Here is a 24213-nt window from a genome sequence, read left to right on the forward strand (position 1 = left end):
TGGTTAGCAGATGGTAATGGTCACATACACATGGTTAGCAGATGGTAATGGTCACATACACATGGTTAGCAGATGGTAATGGTCACATACAACATGGTTAGCAGATGGTAATGGTCACATACAACATGGTTAGCAGATGGTAATGGTCACATACAACATGGTTAGCAGATGGTAATGGTCACATACAACATGGTTAGCAGATGGTAATGGTCACATACAACATGGTTAGCAGATGGTAATGGTCACATACAACATGGTTAGCAGATGGTAATGGTCACATACAACATGGTTAGCAGATGGTAATGGTCACATACACATGGTTAGCAGATGGTAATGGTCACATACAACATGGTTAGCAGATGGTAATGGTCACATACAACATGGTTAACAGATGGTAATGGTCACATACAACATGGTTAACAGATGGTAATGGTCACATACAACATGGTTAACAGATGTTAATGGTCACATACAACATGGTTAGCAGATGGTAATGGTCACATACAACATGGTTAGCAGATGGTAATGGTCACATACAACATGGTTAGCAGATGGTAATGGTCACATACAACATGGTTAGCAGATGGTAATGGTCACATACAACATGGTTAGCAGATGGTAATGCGAGTGTAGCGAAATGCTTGTGCTTCTAGTTCCCTACAGTGCAGTAATATCTAACAAATTATCGTAACAATTCCCCAACAACTACCTAATACACACAAATCTAAAGGGGTGAATGAGAATATGTACATAAATATATGGATGAGCGATGGCTGAGCGGCATAGACAAGGTGCAGTAGATGGTATACAGTACAGTATATACATGTGTTATGAGTAATGTAAACATTATTAAAGTGACTAGGCTGCATCTCAATAGTCTAAAATGACTTAATTTGCACTGAACATGGTGTCACTCTGCAATAGGTCGTAGTTGGCCACACCTGGTTTAAACATGTTACCATGGTGTCACTCTGCAATAGGTCGTAGTTGGCCACCCCTGGTTTAAACATGTTACCATGGTGTCACTCTGCAATAGGTCGTAGTTGGCCACACCTGGTTTAAACATGTTACCATGGTGTCACTCTGCAATAGGTCGTAGTTGGCCACACCTGGTTTAAACATGTTACCATGTGTCACTCTGCAATAGGTCGTAGTTGACCACCCCTGGTTTAAACATGTTACCATGGTGTCACTCTGCAATAGGTCGTAGTTGGCCACCCCTGGTCTGAAAATGGTGGTTTTGCAGTAAGTACTAGTTGGCCACCCCTGGTCTAAATATAGGGGAGGGTTCACTGGTTCTGGAATAGAACAAGGTTGAAGTGGGGAAAGGGATACCTAGTCAGTTGCACAACTGAATGCATTCAACCGAAATGTGTCTTCCACATTTTACCCAACCCCCCGGCGGGCTGCCTTAATCGTCGACCGGGTAGAAGTTGTTGTGCGGGTTCTCGCTCAAATTCAAATTTTCTCTAACAGTTGGTGAACACACATCACAACAGTTGTTAATCTGTCTCTGGGTGTTGTGTTGAGTGTGAAGCACATCCATATATGTATTTGAATGAATGACAGTTGTGCTCAGCATCTACAGACATCCAGCGTCCGCTGAGGGAATCATTTCAGGTCTCCCTCTCCATTCCCCAGCCCCTCTCACTGTAGACCGTCTTTAGTTTTATTTTGTTGTTCTGCCAACATTCAACTTTGAGTTTGGTCATTTTGCCAACCGTCAGCAGGAAAGTATGAAACTTTGCTGGAAAACCCTGCTGGTTTCAAAAAAGAAAATACATATTTTTAACTGTGTTTTTAACAGTGTATCCTCTCTCTCTAATTTGGTTGTGTGTGCGGCAGGAAAGTAGAGCTAACCACAGTTTGACCATGAGGCAGTGCTGTCTGCCCGTCCCATCCTGGAACTATGCTTTAGGTTTTGTTCTCTCTCTCCAGGCTGGTTCTCCTATGAACTTCACACGACCTTTACTGTTCACGTAGGAACTTGGTCTAAACCAGGGGGTACCAGTCATTCATATTATAAAATCATGAGACATTGATACATGGATGTACATAATAACAGCACATCGTTTCCAGTTCATTTGACCCTCGTTCTGTTGGTGGTGGTTACAGTGTTGTTGTTAAACTCCCTCTCTCACCCATTGCCCCCCGCACCCACCCCTGGCCTGCAAACCCTTTCTGTGCTGTTTGACTGCCCCGCCCCTGCTTAAACCAAAGAGCCACAACTCCAGGCTGATCTCTATCCATGCCCCTCTCTTTCTCCCTCTCTCTCATCCATCTCTCTCTATCCGTCTGTCTGTCTCTCTCTCATATCCCTCTCTAATCCCCCTCTCTCTCCATCTCTCTCTATCCCTCTGTCTCTCTAGGAGTTGATTCCTCTCATCCTGTGTACGGCGTGTCTCCACCCGGAGCCTAAAGAGAGAGACCAGCTCCTTCACATCCTCTTCAATCTCATCAAGAGACCTGACGACGAACAGAGGTGTCGGTTTTTATACCTAGCTGGTATCTCTGTGTTTCTAGGCTGATGATCATGGATTATCTTGATGGAGTGTGTTTGTATTAACTACAGGTTGTGTCTGTGTCTCTATAGGCAGGTGATCCCAACAGGTTGTGTCTGTGTCTCTATAGGCAGGTGATCCTAACAGGTTGTGTCTGTGTCTCTATAGGCAGGTGATCCTAACAGGTTGTGTCTGTGTCTCTATAGGCAGGTGATCCTAACAGGTTGTGTCTATAGGCAGGTGATCCTAACAGGTTGTGTCTATAGGCAGGTGATCCTAACAGGTTGTGTCTATAGGCAGGTGATCCCAACAGGTTGTGTCTGTGTCTCTATAGGCAGGTGATCCTAACAGGTTGTGTCTGTGTCTCTATAGGCAGGTGATCCTAACAGCTAGTGTCTATAGGCAGGTGATCCTAACAGGTTGTGTCTATAGGCAGGTGATCCTAACAGCTAGTGTCTATAGGCAGGTGATCCTAACAGCTAGTGTCTATAGGCAGGTGATCCTAACAGGTTGTGTCTATAGGCAGGTGATCCTAACAGCTAGTGTCTATAGGCAGATGATCCTAACAGCTAGTGTCTATAGGCAGGTGATCCTAACAGCTAGTGTCTATAGGCAGGTGATCCTAACAGCTAGTGTCTATAGGCAGGTGATCCTAACAGCTAGTGTCTATAGGCAGGTGATCCTAACAGCTAGTGTCTATAGGCAGGTGATCCGAACAGCTAGTGTCTATAGGCAGGTGATCCGAACAGCTAGTGTCTATAGGCAGGTGATCCTAACAGCTAGTGTCTATAGGCAGGTGATCCTAACAGCTAGTGTCTATAGGCAGGTGATCCTAACAGCTAGTGTCTATAGGCAGGTGATCCTAACAGCTAGTGTCTATAGGCAGGTGATCCTAACAGCTAGTGTCTATAGGCAGGTGATCCTAACAGCTAGTGTCTATAGGCAGGTGATCCTAACAGCTAGTGTCTATAGGCAGGTGATCCTAACAGCTAGTGTCTATAGGCAGGTGATCCTAACAGCTAGTGTCTATAGGCAGGTGATCCTAACAGCTAGTGTCTATAGGCAGGTGATCCTAACAGCTAGTGTCTATAGGCAGGTGATCCTAACAGGTTGTGTCTATAGGCAGGTGATCCTAACAGCTAGTGTCTATAGGCAGGTGATCCTAACAGCTAGTGTCTATAGGCAGGTGATCCTAACAGCTTGTGTCTATAGGCAGGTGATCCTAACAGCTTGTGTCTATAGGCAGGTGATCCTAACAGCTTGTGTCTATAGGCAGGTGATCCTAACAGCTAGTGTCTATAGGCAGGTGATCCTAACAGCTAGTGTCTATAGGCAGGTGATCCTAACAGCTAGTGTCTAGGCAGGTGATCCTAACAGCTAGTGTCTATAGGCAGGTGATCCTAACAGCTAGTGTCTATAGGCAGGTGATCCTAACAGCTAGTGTCTATAGGCAGGTGATCCTAACAGCTAGTGTCTATAGGCAGGTGATCCTAACAGCTAGTGTCTATAGGCAGGTGATCCTAACAGCTAGTGTCTATAGGCAGGTGATCCTAACAGCTAGTGTCTATAGGCAGGTGATCCTAACAGCTAGTGTCTATAGGCAGGTGATCCTAACAGCTAGTGTCTATAGGCAGGTGATCCTAACAGCTAGTGTCTATAGGCAGGTGATCCTAACAGCTAGTGTCTATAGGCAGGTGATCCTAACAGCTAGTGTCTATAGGCAGGTGATCCTAACAGCTAGTGTCTATAGACAGGTGATCCTAACAGCTAGTGTCTATAGGCAGGTGATCCTAACAGCTAGTGTCTATAGGCAGGTGATCCTAACAGCTAGTGTCTATAGGCAGGTGATCCTAACAGCTAGTGTCTATAGGCAGGTGATCCTAACAGCTAGTGTCTATAGGCAGGTGATCCTAACAGCTAGTGTCTATAGGCAGGTGATCCTAACAGCTAGTGTCTATAGGCAGGTGATCCTAACAGCTAGTGTCTATAGGCAGGTGATCCTAACAGCTAGTGTCTATAGGCAGGTGATCCTAACAGCTAGTGTCTATAGGCAGGTGATCCTAACAGGTCGTGTCTATAGGCAGGTGATCCTAACAGGTCGTGTCTATAGGCAGGTGATCCTAACAGCTAGTGTCTATAGGCAGGTGATCCTAACAGCTAGTGTCTATAGGCAGGTGATCCTAACAGCTAGTGTCTATAGGCAGGTGATCCTAACAGGTCGTGTCTATAGGCAGGTGATCCTAACAGCTAGTGTCTATAGGCAGGTGATCCTAACAGCTAGTGTCTATAGGCAGGTGATCCTAACCGGTCGTGTCTATAGGCAGGTGATCCTAACAGGTCGTGTCTATAGGCAGGTGATCCTAACAGCTTGTGTCTGTATGTCTACAGGCGGATGATCCTAACAGGTTGTGTGGCGTTTGCCAGACATGTTGGTCCTACCAGAGTTGAGGCTGAACTCCTACCACAATGCTGGGAACAGGTATCTACTCCTTCCTCCTTTTCTCTCTCTTTCTCTCCTTTTCTTCCTGAATATATTCTTCATTTAGTTGGAACACCATTATTTTTGTCTTACTGAGATTTACTTTCAGGGCCCAAGTCTGAAAGAATCTGTGCAGATACTAGTTGCTGCTGTAGGCCCTCCTTGGTTGGGGATAGAAGCACCAGATCATCATCAAACAGTAGACATTTGACTTCAGATTGTAGTAGGGTTAGGTTGGGTGCTGCAGACTTCTAGTGCCCTGGCCAATTTGTTGATATATATGTTGAAGAGGGTGAATATCGCTAAATATTTTTTGCTCATATGATTTGAAAAACGAATCATCAGGAGTAGGCAGCGCCATAAGTAAGTGAGTAAACTGAGATATGACTAAGGAGTTCATCAGGGCAATTTTTCCATAAATATACAGGTATTTACCTCTCCATGGTTGCAGGATCTTGTCTATTTTTACAAGTTTTCTATTGAAATTCATTGTGGAGAGCTCCTTCACTACATTTAGCTGGGCCATGTGTTTCTCTCCCTTCTCCTTCACTACATTTAGCTGGGCCATGTGTTCCTCTCCCTTCTCCTTCACTACATTTAGCTGGGCCATGTGTTCCTCTCCCTTCTCCTTCACTACATTTAGCTGGGCCATGTGTTTCTCTCCCTTCTCCTTCACTACATTTAGCTGGGCCATGTGTTCCTCTCCCTTCTCCTTCACTACATTTAGCTGGGCCATGTGTTCCTCTCCCTTCTCCTTCACTACATTTAGCTGGGCCATGTGTTCCTCTCCCTTCTCCTTCACTACATTTAGCTGGGCCATGTGTCCCTCTCCCTTCTCCTTCACTACATTTAGCTGGGCCATGTGTCCCTCTCCCTTCTCCTTCACTACATTTAGCTGGGCCATGTGTTCCTCTCCCTTCTCCTTCACTACATTTAGCTGGGTCATGTGTTCCTCTCCCTTCTCCTTCACTACATTTAGCTGGGCCATGTGTTCCTCTCCCTTCTCCTTCACTACATTTAGCTGGGCCATGTGTTCCCCTCGCTCCTCTTTAAGTTCTCTCACCTCAGTCCGTAGAGCAGCCAGCTCTCAGACAGCCGTCCATCTCCACCTCCTGCCCTCTGGGTCTTGTTGTGGGGTGTTGTTGTGCTGGTCTGTTTTGTGGGTTTGTTCTGTCTGGATTGTGTGGACCAGCTCTCTGAGCTCCACCACGTCTCTCTCCAGCTCTGTGAATGTATCCCTCTCAATGATGGAGGAGCAGTGCAGTTGTGGGACCTGGGTGTGTTCATTGCTGGGGGTGACTATCCTCGTCTGCAGGACAGTTTGAAGAGGTGTGATCAGACTGACACAGGATGGGGGAGTAATCACAGAGAGAGAGATATTTTCCTGCTGTGCTCTGTCTTTGATCCCGTAAAAGTCCTGCTGGAACTGCATGAGGAGCCCGGCACCATTACTGTCCCAGACTCGTATACGTTGAGAGGTTGTTTCAATATCCTCAATGTCTAGTATTCTGAGTTTCCACCCTGGGCCAATACCCTCTCTCTTGACAGAGGGGTAGTGTGCTCTTATTGCACTGTGTCATGCCAGGGGATGGTCTGTGTTAATATAGCACTGTGCCATGCCAGGGGATGGTCTGTGTTAATATAGCACTGCGCCATGCCAGGGGATGGTCTGTGTTAATATAGCACTGTGCCATGCCAGGGGATGGTCTGTGTTAATATAGCACTGTGCCATGCCAGGGGATGGTCTGTGTTAATATAGCACTATGCCATGCCAGGGGATGGTCTGTGTTAATATAGCACTGTGCCATGCCAGGGGATGGTCTGTGTTAATATAGCACTGTGCCATGCCAGGGGATGGTCTGTGTTAATATAGCACTATGCCATGCCAGGGGATGGTCTGTGTTAATATAGCACTGTGTCATGCCAGGGGATGGTCTGTGTTAATATAGCACTGTGCCATGCCAGGGGATGGTCTGTGTTAATATAGCACTGTGCCATGCCAGGGGATGGTCTGTGTTAATATAGCACTGTGTCATGCCAGGGGAAGGTCTGTGTTAATATAGCACTGTGTCATGCCAGGGGAAGGTCTGTGTTAATATAGCACTGTGCCATGCCAGGGGATGGTCTGTGTTAATATAGCACTGTGCCATGCCAGGGGATGGTCTGTGTTAATATAGCACTGTGCCATGCCAGGGGATGGTCTGTGTTAATATAGCACTGTGCCATGCCAGGGGAGGGTCTGGTTAATATAGCACTGTGCCATGCCAGGGGATGGTCTGGTTAATATAGCACTGTGCCATGCCAGGCGATGGTCTGGTTAATATAGCACTGTGTCATGCCAGTAGATGGTCTGGTTAATATAGCACTGCGTCATGCCAGGGGATGGTCTGTGTTAATATAGCACTGCGCCATGCCAGGGGATGGTCTGTGTTAATATAGCACTGTGCCATGCCAGGGGATGGTCTGTGTTAATATAGCACTGCGCCATGCCAGGGGAAGGTCTGTGTTAATATAGCACTGTGCCATGCCAGGGGATGGTCTGTGTTAATATAGCACTGCGCCATGCCAGGGGATGGTCTGTGTTAATATAGCACTGCGCCATGCCAGGGGATGGTCTGTGTTAATATAGCACTGCGCCATGCCAGGGGAAGGTCTGTGTTAATATAGCACTGCGCCATGCCAGGGGATGGTCTGTGTTAATATAGCACTGTGCCATGCCAGGGGATGGTCTGTGTTAATATAGCACTGTGCCATGCCAGGGGATGGTCTGTGTTAATATAGCACTGTGCCATGCCAGGGGATGGTCTGTGTTAATATAGCACTGTGCCATGCCAGGGGATGGTCTGTGTTAATATAGCACTGTGCCATGCCAGGGGATGGTCTGTGTTAATATAGCACTGTGCCATGCCAGGGGATGGTCTGTGTTAATATAGCACTGTGCCATGCCAGGGGATGGTCTGTGTTAGTATAGCACTGTACCAGGGGATGGTCTGTGTGGGAAATTAAGTTGCTTATGTTCCCCTCTTTTTAGCAGTCAGCAAATATTGTCCTTGAGGATCTTGTTTTTGTACTTATTTGTGTAGTGTTATTTTTAATGTCTATGGGGTACTGTACTGTGATGACATCTGCCCAGGGATACGCCATGGAGCAGGGGGCTTCAAATGCCTTGGTTCTGGGAGGCTGTGAAACTCTGCTGCCGTTGTTAGGCTCAAGAGATTTCACAAATCTCGTTTCACACTTCAGTGCTAATTGAAGTTGCAGCCAGGTCAGTTCTGTCCTAGCAGCTTGGTAGCTTAGTAGCCTATTTACTTAGCTTTATTTAAGAAAATGACCTAGAGATTACTGAATATTACTCCCTCAGTCTTGTGTTGATGGTATTTCCTGGTTCCGCTGTGTTTCTTCTGCAGGTTTTGGTTTGTTAAAGTTTTTTCTTGATAATCCTTGGTAGTAAGAATCCATTCAGGAAATTAGTCCAAAATCAAGGTTTTAGTTATGGAATTTTGATTTGATGTAGAGGGTAGAATCCTATATGTCCTTGTGGGAGGGGAAATCAAGGTTTATCTACATTTATCCAACTCTAATTCTATATTTTGCAGAAGAACTCAGTAGCTCATGACCTCTCTCTCTGTCTCTCTGTCTCTCTGTCTCTCTGTCTCTATTGGCATGATGTAACAATGTACATTCTGCCAAAGCTTACTTTGGATATTTACAATATGAAAATAATAAGAATCAAAATTGTCAACAGGACAACAGTAACAACAATAACCAAGTGTCAAAAGAACCATACATTCAACAATAACTATGCATACAGTAGAGTACATGTGCAGGTTGATTGGTCAGTCAGACACTGTCCCTCAACATATGGCAGGCAGCAATGTAGTGCACTGCCAACCCACAGCTCTCTGCGTCCTCCCCCAACAGGACGGGTAGCCTACTCTCATCAGAGAGGTCTTTGAAACCTTGAATAAGGGTTTCAGATTTGTGGAAATGACACTCTCTAATTGTTTTATAATTTTGACATTTTGTCAGGAAATGCAGCTCCGTCTCAGGTTCTGCTGTTGGGCAGTGGTTGCACAGCCTTTCCTCTACAGGGAGCCAGGTTTTCCTGTGTCTACCCTTCTCAATGGGAAGGCTGTGCTCACTGAGCCTGTACTTTGTCAAGGTTTTTCTAAGGTTTTGATCAGTTACCATGGTCAAATAGTTAGCCACGGTGTACTGTCGATTTAGGGCCAGATAGCACTGCATTTTGCTTTGTGCTTGTGTTTCCCAATAAGCAATGTAGTTTTGTTTTGACTGTTGTAATTTGGTTTATTCTGATTGATTGGATGTTCTGGTCCTGAGGCGTCAGTGTGTAAGTAGAACAGGTTTGTGAACTCAGCCCCAGGACCAACTGGATGAGGAGACTATTTTCTTTGCTCAGCTCTTGGCATTGCAGGGCTTGGTAATGATATGAGAGGGGGTCACTGTATTTTAGATGTTTCCAAAACTTAATTGCTGGTTTTTTAGATTTTATTATTAGTGGATATTGGCCTAATTCTGCCCTGCATGCATTGTTTGTAGTTTTCCTCTGGACATGTAGGAGAATCTTACAGAAACTCTGCATGCAGGTTTTCAATGGGGTGTTTGTCCCATTTGGTGAAACCTTGTTTTGCAAGTGGACTCCACAGGTATTTCAATTTGAATTAGTTTTTTAATGGCGTAGAATGCCCTGCTTGCTTTCTCTCTGTTCATTCACTGCCTCATTAAGGTGTCCACTTGAGCTTATTTTTAAACCTAAGTAATTGTAGTGTGTACAGTACTCTATATATTTTGTACCAATTGAGAACTTTGGTCTTATTCCCTGAGATCTGGATCTTCTTTGGAAATAATTTTAGTTTTTGGGGGGTTTTCTGCCAGGGCCCAGGTCTGGCAGTACTGCTCTAGCAGGTCCAGGCTCTGTTGTAGGCCATGTGCTGTGGGTGACAGCAGGCATAGGTCATCTGCGAAGAGTAGGCATTTAACCTCTGAATTGTGGAGTCGAACACCAGGGGCTGAGGATTTTTCTAGAATACTGGCCAATTCATTGATGTAAATATTGAAGAGTGCAGGGCTCAGATTGCAACCCTGGCGAAGGCCCCGCCCCTGGTTGAAGAATTCTGTTATTTTCTTGCCAATTTTAATGCCGCCGTATTGCCAGTATACATTGATTAATTATGTCATAGGTTTTACCCCCTACACCACTTTCAATAACTTTGTAGAACAGTCCTGTATGCCAAATAGAATCAAATGCTTTTTGTGTTTATGGACTCCTCAATTAGTGTCAGTTGCTTGCTGTTGTACTGTGCTTTTTTGGTTCTGAGTGTACGTCTATAGAGTTTTAAATTCTCACGGCATAATTCACCATTATTTGGGTCTCTGTGCTTTTGGTTGGATAGTGTTCTACTTTTTTTTTTATTTTTTATTTTTTTTATTATAATTTTACAGTCTGCCACAAACCAGTGGTCTTTTTTGCTATGTTTTTTGTAAATTTCAGTTGTGCTTCTTTTGCCATTTGCCTGAATATATAGTTTATGTTTTTTACTGCTAGATTGATGCCTTCTTTACTGTGAGTGAATGTGGTATCCAGAAAGTTATCTAAGAGTGTCTGGATATTTTGGTTACAGGTTGCTTTCTGGTATTCTTCTGTGCTGTTTTGGGCACATCTGTATGAATTTCTGATGTTGTACAGCTTACTGAGCTGTGAATGTTTGGCTGCTTCCATGTCTGTTCTTTTGAGGAACAATGTAATTTGGCTGTGATCAGACTGTCTCGCTGTCTCCCTGTCTCTGTCTCTCTCTCTCTCTCTCTTTGTCTGTCTCTCTCAATTCAATTCAAGGGGCTTTATTGGCATGGGAAACATGTGTTAACATTGCCAAAGCAAGTGAGGTAGATAATATACAAAAGTGAAATAAACAATCAAAATTAACAGTAAATATTACACATACAGAAGTTTCAAAAGAATAAAGACATTACAAATGTCATATTATGTATATATACAGTGTTGTAACAATGTACAAATGGTTAAAGTACACAAGGGAAAAAAATAAATAAGCATGAATATGGGTTGTATTTACAATGGTGTTTGTTCTTCACTGGTTGCCCTTTTCTTGTGGCAACAGGTCACAAATCTTGCTGCGGTGATGGCACACTGTGGTATTTCACCCAGTAGATATGGGAGTTTATCAAATTGGGTTTGTTTTCTAATTCTTTGTGGATCTGTGTAATCTGAGGGAAATATTTGTCTCTGGTCATACATTGGGCAGGAGGTTAGGAAGTGCAGCTCAGTTTCCACCTCATGTTGTGGGCAGTGTGCACATAGCCTGTCTTCTCTTGAGAGCCATGTCTGCCTACGGCGGCCTTTCTCAATAGCAAGGCTATGCTCACTGAGTCTGTACATACAGTGGGGAGAACAAGTATTTGATACACTGCCGATTTTGCAGGTTTTCCTACTTACAAAGCATGTAGAGGTCTGTAATTTTTATCATAGGTACACTTCAACTGTGAGAGACGGAATCTAAAACAAAAATCCAGAAAATCACATTGTATGATTTTTAAATAATTAATTTGCATTTTATTGCATGACATAAGTATTTGATCACCTACCAACCAGTAAGAATTCCGGCTCTCACAGACCTGTTAGTTTTTCTTTAAGAAGCCCTCCTGTTCTCCACTCATTACCTGTATTAACTGCACCTGTTTGAACTCGTTACCTGTATAAAAGACACCTGTCCACACACTCAATCAAACAGATTCCAACCTCTCCACAATGGCCAAGACCAGAGAGCTGTGTAAGGACATCAGGGATACAATTGTAGACCTGCACAAGACTGGGATGGGCTACAGGACAATAGGCAAGCAGCTTGGTGAGAAGGCAACAACTGTTGGCGCAATTATTAGAAAATGGAAGAAGTTCAAGATGACGGTCAATCACCCTCGGTCTGGGGCTCCATGCAAGATTTCACCTCGTGGGGCATCAATGATCACGAGGAAGGTGAGGGATCAGCCCAGAACTACACGGCAGGACCTGGTCAATGACCTGAAGAGAGCTGGGACCACAGTCTCAAAGAAAACCATTAGTAACACACTACGCCGTCATGGATTAAAATCCTGCAGCGCACGCAAGGTCCCCCTGCTTAAGCCAGTGCATGTCCAGGCCTGTCTGAAGTTTGCCAATGACCATCTGGATGATCCAGAGGAGGAATGGGAGAAGGTCATGTGGTCTGATGAGACAAAAATAGAGCTTTTTGGTCTAACTCCACTCGCCGTGTTTGGAGGAAGAAGAAGTATGAGTACAACCCCAAGAACACCATCCCAACCGTGAAGCATGGAGGTGGAAACATCATTCTTTGGGGATGCTTTTCTGCAAAGGGGACAGGACGACTGCACCGTATTGAGGGGAGGATGGATGGGGCCATGTATCGCGAGATCTTGGCCAACAACCTCCTTCCCTCAGTAAGAGCATTGAAGATGGGTCGTGGCTGGGTCTTCCAGCATGACAACGACACGAAACACACAGCCATGGCAACTAAGGAGTGGCTCCGTAAGAAGCATCTCAAGGTGCTTAGCCAGTCTCCAGACCTGAACCCAATAGAAAATCTTTGGAGGGAGCTGAAAGTCCGTATTGCCCAGCGACAGCCCCGAAACCTGAAGGATCTGGAGAAGATCTGTAGGGAGGAGTGGGCCAAAATCCCTGCTGCAGTGTGTGCAAACCTAGTCAAGAACTACAGGAAACGTATGATCTCTGTAATTGCAAACAAAGGTTTCTGTACCAAATATTAAGTTCTGCTTTTCTGATGTATCAAATACTTATGTCATGCAATAAGATGCAAATTAATTACTTAAAAATCATACAATGTGATTTTCTGGATTTTTGTTTTAGATTCCGTCTCTCACAGTTGAAGTGTACCTATGATAAAAATTACAGACCTCTACATGCTTTGTAAGTAGGAAAACCTGCAAAATCGGCAGTGTATCAAATACTTGTTCTCCCCACTGTAGTCAAAGCTTTCCTTAAGTTTGGGTCAGTCACAGTGGTCAGGTGTTCTGCCACTGTGTACTCTCTGTTTAGGGCCAAATAGCATTCTAGTTTGCTCCGTTTTTTTTGTTAATTCTTTCCAATGTGTCAAGTAATTATCTTTTTGTTTTCTCATGATTTGGTTGGGTCTAATTGTGCTGCTGTCCTGGGGCTCTGTGGGGTGTGTTTGTGAACAGAGCCCCAGGACCAGCTTGCTTAGGGGACTCTTCTCCAGGTTCATCTCTCTGTAGGTGATGGCTTTGTTATGGAAGGTTTGGGAATCACTTCCTTTTAGGTGGGTGTGGAATTTAACGGCTCTTTTCTGGATTTTGATAATTAGTGGGTATCGGCCTAATTCTACTCTGCATGCATTATTTGGTGTTTTACGTTGTACACGGAGGATATTTTTGCAGAATTCTGCATGCAGTCTCAATTTGGTGTTTGTCCCATTTTGTGAAATCTTGGTTGGTGAGCGGACCCCAGACCTCACAACCATAAAGGGCAATGGGCTCTGACTGATTCAAGTATTTTTAGCCAGACCCTAATTGGTATGTTGAATTTTATGTTCCTTTTGATTGCATAGAATGCCCTTCTTGCCTTGTCTCTCAGATCGCTCATAGCTTTGTGGAAGTTACCTGTGGCGCTGATGTTTAGGCCGAGGTACGTGTAGTTTTTTGTGTGTTCTTGGGCAACTGTGTCTAGATGGAATTTGTATTTGTGGTCCTGGCGACTGGAACTTTTTTGGAACACCATTATTTATGTCTTACGGTTATTTACTGTCAGGGCCCAGGTCTGACAGCATCTGTGCAGAAGATCTAGGCGCTGCTGTAGGGCCTCCTTGGTTGGTGACAGAAGCACCAGATCATCAGTGAACAGTAGACATTTGACTTCAGACTCTAGTAGGGTGAGGCTGGGTGCTGCAGACTTTTCTAGTGCCCTCGCCAATTCGTTGATATATATGTTGAAGAGGGTGGGGCTTAAGCTGCAACGCTGTCTCAACCCACGGCTTTGTGGGAAGAAATTTGTGTGTTTGCCTATTTTAACCGCACACTTGTGTACATGGATTTTATAATGTCGTATGTTTTACCCCCAACACCACTTTACATCTATGTGTATAGCAGACCCTCATGCCAAATTGAGTCAAAGGCTTTTTTGAAATCAACATAGCATGAGAAGACTGACTTTGTTTGTTTGTCAACTCTCTGTCTCTCTCTCTGTCTCTCTCTCTTTCTCCAGATCAACCATAAGTATTCAGAGAGAAGGTTGTTGGTAGCAGAGGCCTGTGGAGCCTTAGCACCTTACCTGCCTGTAAGACTCGCACACACGATCTGTCTCTCTCTGTCACATACATACACACACACACACACCGGTACTTAAACGCATGTTATCACACAGCTTATCTGCCTGTTAGCTACACGTGTGTGTGTCTGAGTGTGTGTGTTCTCACTCTGCCTATATGTGTGTGTTAACAGAAGGAGATACGTAGTTCCCTGGTGTTGTCCATGCTGCAGCAGATGCTGGCTGAAGACAAGGCAGACATGGTCAGAGAGGCCGTGGTCAAAAGCCTCGCTATCATCATGGGATACATCGACGACCCTGACAAGTACTCCCAGGTGTGTGTGCCCGTGCGTTAGAAAAAGGCTTTTATGACCGGTCTTGTGTTTAGTTAAATGAACGGTGGTCTTGTTATAGTGACTGTGGTTGTGTTCATGTTGCGGTCAGGGTTTTGAGTTGATGTTGTTGTCCCTCGGTGACCCATCGGAGAGGGTGGTCAGTGCTATCCACCAGGTGTTCATCCCAGCATTCGCTGCCTGGACCACAGAGCTGGGAATCCTCCAGACCACTCTCTTCCCCTCTCTGCTGGCCCGCATAGAGAAACTACTCAAGGTAGGTAGACCCACAGGACTTTGGTTATTTGACATGTCTAAGAAAAAATTTGCTTTTGATCTCAATGGATCAATAAGGTTGATCAGTCCAGATGGAGAAGCTCTAACTCTCCTCTGTCTGTCTCTCTCTCTCTCTCTCTACCCCCCCCCCCCCCCCCCAAGCAGGGTGAACATGGTCTTGATGAACACAAGCTCCACATGTTCCTGTCGGCCCTCCAGTCTCTCATCCCTCCTCTGTTCTCTGTGGTGATCCAGAACGCTCCCTTCACACACAGGCTCACCCTTCAAGGAGACATCCCCCCCATCGAGGGTAGGAAACACACAGGCTCACCCTGCAGGGAGACATCCCCCCCATCGAGGGTAGGAAACACACAGGCTCACCCTGCAGGGAGACATCCCCCCCATCGAGGGTAGGAAACACACAGGCTCACCCTGCAGGGAGACATCCCCCCCATCGAGGGTAGGAAACACACAGGCTCACCCTGCAGGGAGACATCCCCCCCATCGAGGGTAGGAAACACACAGGCTCACCCTGCAGGGAGACATCCCCCCCATCGAGGGTAGGAAACACACAGGCTCACCCTGCAGGGAGACATCCCCCCCATCGAGGGTAGGAAACACACAGGCTCACCCTGCAGGGAGACATCCCCCCCATCGAGGGTAGGAAACACACAGGCTCACCCTGCAGGGAGACATCCCCCCCATCGAGGGTAGGAAACACACAGGCTCACCCTGCAGGGAGACATCCCCCCCATCGAGGGTAGGAAACACACAGGCTCACCCTGCAGGGAGACATCCCCCCCATCGAGGGTAGGAAACACACAGGCTCATCCTGCAGGGAGACACCCCCCCCCCCCCCCCATAGAGGGTAGGAAACACACAGGCTCACCCTGCAGGGAGACATCCCCCCCATAGAGGGTAGGAAACACACAGGCTCACCCTGCAGGGAGACATCCCCCCCATAGAGGGTAGGAAACACACAGGAAGTTGGAAGCCAGTAACCTTGCTATGTTCTGACTACCATATTCTCCCAAAATCTCTAGTATTTTGCTTCCCTGACCTTTAACCCCTGACCCCTAACCTATGACTCCTGTTTGACCCCTCAGTGACGCGGTTCCCTCGGCCAGCGTCTCCTCTTCAGGATGTAGCGACTGTCGTGGGCAGCCGGGAGACGCTGAGCGGCCTCCTCATCCTCTATGATTACCAGCTAGAACATGAGGGCACTACGAGCTGGGACAGTATGCTGTGGGTGGTCAATCAACTGTGAGTGGTCTATACACTACACACACATGTACTCTGAGTGGACAAAACATTAGGAACACACCAGATCTTTCCATGACAGACTGACCAGGTGAAGCAATAATCCCTTATTGTTGTTAAATCTACTTGAATCAGTGTGTAGATGAAGGGGAGGAGACAGGTTAAAGAAGGATTTTTAAGCCTTGAGATAATTGAGACATGGATTGTGTATGTGTGCCATTCAGAGGGTGAATGGGCAACACAAAAGATGTAAGTGCCTTTGAACGGGTATGGTGGTAGTTGCCAGGCGCACCGGTTTGTGTCAAGAACTGCAACGCTGCTGGGTTTTTCACGCTCGTTTCCCGTGTGTATCAAGAATAGTCCACCACCCAAAGGACATCCTGCCAACTTGACAAAACTGTGTGACGCATTGGAGACAACATGGGGCCAGCATCGTGGTGGAACGCTTTCGACACCTTGTAGAGTCCATGCTCCGACGAATTGAGGCTGTTCTGAGGGCAAAAAAGGGTGCAACACATATTAGGAAGGTGTTCTTAATGTTTTGTACACTCAGTGTATATAAACACTATATATATATATTTATTATTTTGTGTGTGTGTGTATATATATATATTTCAGCCACACCTGTTGCTTACAGGTATATAATTGAGCACACAGCCATGCAATCTCCATAGACAAACATTAGCAGTAGAATGGCCTTACTGAAGACCTCAGTGACTTTCAACGTCACACCGTCATAGGATGCCACCTTTCCCACAAGTCAATTCGTCAAATTTCTGCCCTGCTAGAGCTGCCCTGGTCAACTGTAAGTTATTGTTAAGTGGAAACATCTAGGAGCAACAATGGCTTAGTGGTAGGCCACACAAGCACACAGAACGGGACCGCCGAGTGCTGAAGCACGTAGTTTGTAAATATCATCTGTCCTCAGTTGCAACTCTCACTACCGAGTTCCAAACTTCGTCTTGAAGCAACGTCAGCACAAGTGCCGTTCATCAGGCGCTTCATTAAATGGTTTCCATGACCAAGAAGCCTAAGATCACCATGCGCAAGGCCAAGCGTTGGCTGGAGTGGTGTAAAGCTCGCCGCCATTGGACTCTGGAGCGGTGGAAACGCATTCTCTGGAGTAATGAATCACGCTTTACCATCTGACAGTCTGACGGACAAATCTGAGTTTGGCGGATGCCAGGAGAACGCTACCTGCCCCAATGCATAGTGCCAACTGTAAAGTTTGGTGGAGGAGGAATAATGGTCCGGGATTGTTTTTCACAGTTCAGGCTAGGCCCCTTAGTTCCAGTAAAATAAATCTTAATGCTACAGCATACAATGACATTCTAGATGATTCTGTGCTTCCAACTTTGTGGCAACAGTTTGGGGAAGGTCCTTTCCTGTTTCAGCATGACAATGCCCCCATGCACAAAGCGAAGTCCATACAAAAATGTTTTTTCTAGATTGGTGTGGAAGAACTTGACTGGCCTGCACAGAGCACTAACCTCAACCCCATCGAACACCTTTGGGATGAATTGGAACACTGACTGTGAGCCAGGCCTAATCGCCCAACATCAATGCCCGACCTCACTAATGCTCTTGTGGCTGAATGGAAGCAAGTCCCTGCAGCAATGTTCCAACATCTAGTGGAAAGTCTTCCCAGAAGAGTGGAGGCTGTTATAGCAGCAAAGGGGGAGACCAACTCCATATTAATGCCCATGATTTCAGAATAAGATGTTTGACGAGCAGGTGTCCACATACTTTTGGTCATGTAGTGTATATACAAACACACACACACACAGACACACACACACACACACAGATACACACATGTATGCTCGCACGCACACATAATCCTGACCCTCTCCTCTCTCCAGTCTTCCCCAGCTGATAGAGATAGTAGGTCGTATTACTGTAACCTCCACTACGTGTGTCCATGAGTTCTCACGCTTCTTCTGGAGACTCTGCCGCACGTTTGGCAAGATCTTCACTAACACTAAGGTAAGAATGTGCACTGGTCTGCTGTTGGCCTCGTACTGGACACAATCTGCACTTTTCGATTCATTTCATAGGTGCTGACTATAGCGGGGTGTCCTCTCTCGTTCAGGTAAAACCACAGTTCCAGGAGATCCTACGGCTCTCTGAAGAAAATGTTGGTAAGTGGAAGACACACACACACCTTTTGTAAACAATCTGTTTTATTGAGATTAGTAGGATTGGGTGTTTCCCTGTCTCTCCTCATCCTCTGAATATTTCAGAAGTTTAAACGGGCGTGTGGTCCCGATACCTCTGCCGTGTGTTTTTGTTTGTGTCTGGTCTGGTGTGCATGCCAACTATTCTCTGTTTCATAAACTTACTGAAGTGGAAATAAGTTACACGGTCGTATGTCACTTTCTCTTTCTCCAGTGTTTGTTCTCTCTCCTAGATGCTTTAACCGGGAATGCTGTCCTGATCAAGGCTACAGTTCCAGTCTATGCTACAGGTGTACTGACATGCTACAATCAGGTAAACAAGTGGGCTTTTGTGCATAGGGACAGTGATCCGTCTTTCTAATAACTTGGTCGTTCCACTTTCATATTTTAGGTAGAAATTGTGCACAAATATAAAATAAAAAAAGCCTGTTATATTAAATTAAGTGTTCTTTAATATAGACCACTTGGAAAATTCAATGAATCAGATGTTTTTATATGAAGGGAGACTTGCTATAATGCTAACAGTGCATTATGACACCTGTGTGAATCCTCTGTTACTTCTAGGACGATTTTAACCCACTGAACCACATCTCTCCAAGTTTCACCATCTTTGTCAAGCTCCAGTTATTTTGTTGCTTTGACAAAGTCGTTTCTGAAGAGGATTGTTTATTTATTTATGTTATTAGTCATTCATTTTAAGGAAGTCCGTCTACCTGTCCCTCATTCTAAGGTCAACCTTGTTGCGTAAACTGAATTCTCCTTTTAATAAGGTGAAACTATTCCCTTTTTTTTTTATATTCTAAAGAGACATTGAACATCTAATAGTCAAATCATGTAACATGTGTAACAGAAGGTGATCTGGTTCTACTCTTTTTGGACATGTTCTGCATTGTGGTGGAAACCTGAGTGAGTCCAGTATAACACGTCAACACTGTTAGACTGACATGTTTGAACAATACCATTCATGTGAAGCTTGTGTTCAATTGCCACTCCCTGTTGTACACAACAAGTTCCATTCCGCCTGCCGGATTTTAATATGAAATCTTCAATACCGATTTAATCTTGTGATGTTGGAAAACGTGTTTGTTTATTCAGTTGAACATGTGCTCTTCATGAATGTTACATTTTGTAAAAAAAAAAAAAAAAGAAAAACTGTTGACACTCAGCATAGTTTGTATAACGTGGTGTGATCATCATAACAACACACAGGAACTCAAGTCATTCTGTTCACCTGATCTAGAACTCCTCACAATCAAATGTCGACCGCATTATCTACCAAGGGAATTCTCTTCAATCATAATCACAGCCGTATATATTCCCCCCCAAGCAGACACATCGATGGCCCTGAACGAACTTTATCTGACTCTTTGTAAACTGGAAACCACACACCCTGAGGCTGCATTCATCGTAGCTGGGGATTTTAACAAGGCTAATCTAAAAACAAAACTCCCTAAATTCTATCAGCATATCGATTGTGCTACCAGGGCTGGAAAAACACTAGACCATTGTTATACTAATTTCCGCGACGCTTATAAGGCCCTCCCCCGCCCCCCTTTCGGAAAAGCTGACCACGACTCCATTTTGTTGATTCCAGCCTACAAACAGAAACTCAAACAACAAGCTCCCGCGCTCAGGTCTGTTCAACGCTGGTCCGACCAATCTGAATCCACGCTTCAAGACTGCTTCGATCACGCGGATTGGAATATGTTCCGCATCGCGTCCAACAACAATATTGACGAATATGCTGATTCGGTGAGCGAGTTCATTAGGAAGTGCATTGACGATGTCGTACCCACAGCAACGATAAAAACATTCCCAAACCAGAAACCGTGGATTGACGGCAGCATTCGCGTGAAACTGAAAGCGCGAACCACTGCTTTTAACCAGGGCAAGGTGACCGGAAGCATGACCGAATACAAACAGTGTAGCTATTCTCTCCGCAAGGCAATCAAACAGGCTAAGTCTCAGTACAGAGACAAAATCGAGTCGCAATTCAACAGCTCAGACACAAGAGGTATGTGGCAGGGTCTACAGTCAATCACGGATTACAAAAAGAAAACCAGCCCCGTCGCGGACCAGGATGTCTTGCTCCCAGACAGGCTAAACAACTTTTTTGCCCGCTTTGAGGACAATACAGTGCCACTGACACGGCCCCCTACCAAAACCTGCGGGCTCTCCTTCACTGCAGCCGAGGTGAGTAAAACATTTAAACGTGTTAACCCTCGCAAGGCTGCAGGCCCAGACGGCATTCCCAGCCGCGTCCTCAGAGCATGCGCAGACCAGCTGGCTGGTGTGTTTACGGACATATTCAATCAATCCTTATCCCAGTCTGCTGTTCCCACATGCTTCAAGAGGGCCACCATTGTTCCTGTTCCCAAGAAAGCTAAGGTAACTGAGCTAAACGACTACCGCCCCGTAGCACTCACTTCCGTCATCATGAAGTGCTTTGAGAGACTAGTCAAGGACCATATCACCTCCACCCTACCGGACACCCTAGACCCACTCCAATTTGCTTACCGACCCAATAGGTCCACAGACGACGCAATCGCAACCACACTGCACACTGCCCTAACCCATCTGGACAAGAGGAATACCCATGTGAGAATGCTGTTCATCGATTACAGCTCAGCATTTAACACCATAGTACCCTCCAAACTCGTCATCAAGCTCGAGACCCTGGGTCTCGACCCCGCCCTGTGCAACTGGGTCCTGGACTTCCTGACGGGCCGCCCCCAGGTGGTGAGGGTAGGTAACAACATCTCCACCCCGCTGATCCTCAACACTGGGGCCCCACAAGGGTGCGTTCTGAGCCCTCTCCTGTACTCCCTGTTCACCCACGACTGCGTGGCCATGCACGCCTCCAACTCAATCATCAAGTTTGCGGATGACACTACAGTGGTAGGCTTGATTACCAACAACGACGAGACGGCCTACAGGGAGGAGGTGAGGGCCCTCGGAGTGTGGTGTCAGGAAAATAACCTCACACTCAACGTCAACAAAACAAAGGAGATGATTGTGGACTTCAGGAAACAGCAGAGGGAGCACCCCCCTATCCACATCGACGGGTCAGTAGTGGAGAAGGTGGAAAGTTTTAAGTTCCTCGGTGTACACATCACGGACAAACTGAATTGGTCCACCCACACAGACAGCGTTGTGAAGAAGGCGCAGCAGCGCCTCTTCAACCTCAGGAGGCTGAAGAAATTCGGCTTGTCACCAAAAGCACTCACAAACTTCTACAGATGCACAATCGAGAGCATCCTGTCGGGCTGTATCACCGCTTGGTACGGCAACTGCTCCGCCCACAACCGTAAGGCTCTCCAGAGGGTAGTGAGGTCTGCAGAACGCATCACCAGGGGCAAACTACCTGCCCTCCAGGACACCTACACCACCCGATGTCACAGGAAGGCCATAAAGATCATCAAGGACAACAACCACCCAAGCCACTGCCTGTTCACCCCGCTATCATCCAGAAGGCGAGGTCAGTACAGGTGCATCAAAGCAGGGACCGAGAGACTGAAAAACAGCTTCTATCTCAAGGCCATCAGACTGTTAAACAGCCACCACTAACATTTAGCGGCCGCTGCCAACATACTGACTCAACTCCAGCCACTTTAAAAATGGGAATTGATGGAAATTATGTAAAAATGTACCACTAGCCACTTTAAACAATGCCACTTAATACAATGTTTACATACCCTACATTACCCATCTCATATGTATATACTGTACTCTATATCATCTACTGCATCTTGCCATCTTTATGTAATACATGTACCACTAGCCACTTTAAACTATGCCACTTTATGTTTACATACCCTACAGTACTCATCTCATATGTATATACCGCACTCTATACCATCTACTGCATCTGCCATGCCGTTCTGTACCACCACTCATTCATATATCTTTATGTACATATTCTTTATCCCTTTACACGTGTGTGTGTGTAAGGTAGTAGTTGTGGAATTGTTAGGTTAGATTACTGTTGGTTATTACTGCATTGTCGGAACTAGAAGCACAAGCATTTCGCTACACTCGCATTAACATCTGCTAACCATGTGTATGTGACTAATAAAATTTGATTTGATTTGATTTGATAACGTGTGTATGTGTGTAACGTGTGTTCCACCAGGATGAGGATCGTAAGCTGCTGGTTGGTTTTCTAGAGGACGTCATGACGACCCTGTCTCTCTCCCACGCCCCCCTGGACAGCCTCAAAGCCTCCTTCATAGAGCTGGGGTAATACACACCCGGACATACGGACGCACCCGGACATACGGACGCACCCGGACATACGGAAGCACCCGGACAGACACACGGACACGGACAGAGGCACGGGCGGACGGACGGACACTGACCCACACACACGTACACTGACACACGGAGACGGACACATACACACGCACACACACACGGAGACGGACACACGCGCACGGAGACGGACACACGCGCACGGAGACGGACACACGCGCACACATAGGCAGACACGCACGGAGACGGACAGACAGACAGACAGACGGGCGGGCGGACGGACGGACAGACAGGCACGCAGACAGGCACGCGGGCGGGCGGACAGACAGACAGGCAGGCGGACAGACAGGCACGCAGACAGCCAGCAGACAGGCAGGCGCGCAGACACACAGACAGACAGGCAGGCGCACAGACACACAGACAGACAGGCACGCACGCAGACACACAGACAGACAGACACGCACAGACACGCAGACACACAGGCACGCACGCAGACACACAGGCACGCACGCAGACACACAGGCACGCACGCAGACACACAGGCACGCACGCAGACACACAGGCACGCACGCAGACACACAGGCACGCACGCAGACACACAGGCACGCACGCAGACACACAGGCACGCACGCAGACACACAGGCACGCACGCAGACACACAGGCACGCACGCAGACACACAGGCACGCACGCAGACACACAGGCACGCACGCACAGACGCACGGAGATAAACGCACACACAGACGCACGGAGATAAACGCACACACAGACGCACGGAGATAAACGCACACACAGACGCACGGAGATAAACGCACACACAGACGCACGGAGATAAACGCACACACAGACGCACGGAGATAAACGCACACACAGACGCACGGAGATAAACGCACACACAGACGCACGGAGATAAACGCACACACAGACGCACGGAGATAAACGCACACACAGACGCACGGAGATAAACGCACACACAGACGCACGGAGATAAACGCACACACAGACGCACGGAGATAAACGCACACACAGACGCACGGAGATAAACGCACACACAGACGCACGGAGATAAACGCACACACCGGCAATAGTCAGAGATAATGGGTAATACCCATAAGCAATGTATTATTTACTTTGATCTCCCTCTGTCTCTATCTTCTTCCCCTTTCTTTCTAACTCCCTCACCTCCCCCCTCTCCCCTCCTTCCCTATATCTGTCTCCACCCTCTTTCTCTCGCTCTCGCTCTCTCTCCTTTCTCTCTCCCTTCTCCTCTTTCCTCTCCCCCTCTATTTTCCACTCCTCCTCTCTCCATCTCTCTCTCTCTCTCAGAGCTAACCCAGTGTACCATGAATTGTTACTGACAGTGCTGTGGTATGGGGTGGTCCATACCTCGGCTCTGGTCCGCTGTACCGCTGCATGCATGTTTGAGGTACGACACCCTGCCGCAACACACCACACACACGTCAACTCACTGAACAAAAAGCTTTATATTCTAGTGGCTAATGTCAGACCATGGATTCTAAAGGGTTTTCAGTTGTATTATGCAAACAGAGCTATACTGGTTTGCCTCCCTGTGTATTTCCCCTGCAGCAGCCTCTGCTTGTTATTGCCTGTCCCCTCTATGGCCTGAT

General features: G+C 46.5%; 1 protein-coding gene across 9 annotated transcripts in view; it reads left to right on the forward strand.

Annotated features, from left to right (window-relative positions):
* The window catches only part of relch (RAB11 binding and LisH domain, coiled-coil and HEAT repeat containing), an 83934-nt gene that overhangs the window by 33059 nt on the left and 26662 nt on the right, over positions 1-24213 (forward strand). For 8 of the 9 annotated variants that reach the window (XR_011666382.1, XM_071328084.1, XM_071328086.1 and 5 more), the window contains 12 exons: positions 2370-2482; positions 4890-4980; positions 14249-14320; positions 14485-14625; positions 14735-14899; positions 15061-15208; positions 16005-16161; positions 18021-18144; positions 18251-18299; positions 18569-18648; positions 22468-22574; positions 23912-24011. Coding sequence is in view for 8 of the 9 variants with exons in the window: in XM_071328084.1 (XP_071184185.1) it covers positions 2370-2482; positions 4890-4980; positions 14249-14320; positions 14485-14625; positions 14735-14899; positions 15061-15208; positions 16005-16161; positions 18021-18144; positions 18251-18299; positions 18569-18648; positions 22468-22574; positions 23912-24011 (1347 nt within the window). In the remaining variant the exon portion in view is untranslated. The remainder of the gene's footprint in view (positions 1-2369; positions 2483-4889; positions 4981-14248; positions 14321-14484; positions 14626-14734; positions 14900-15060; positions 15209-16004; positions 16162-18020; positions 18145-18250; positions 18300-18568; positions 18649-22467; positions 22575-23911; positions 24012-24213) is intronic. The other variant, XM_071328085.1, reaches the window with a different exon arrangement.

The sequence above is a fragment of the Salvelinus alpinus genome, chromosome 10, assembly GCF_045679555.1.
Source record: "Salvelinus alpinus chromosome 10, SLU_Salpinus.1, whole genome shotgun sequence".
NCBI classification, from domain to species: domain Eukaryota; kingdom Metazoa; phylum Chordata; class Actinopteri; order Salmoniformes; family Salmonidae; genus Salvelinus; species Salvelinus alpinus.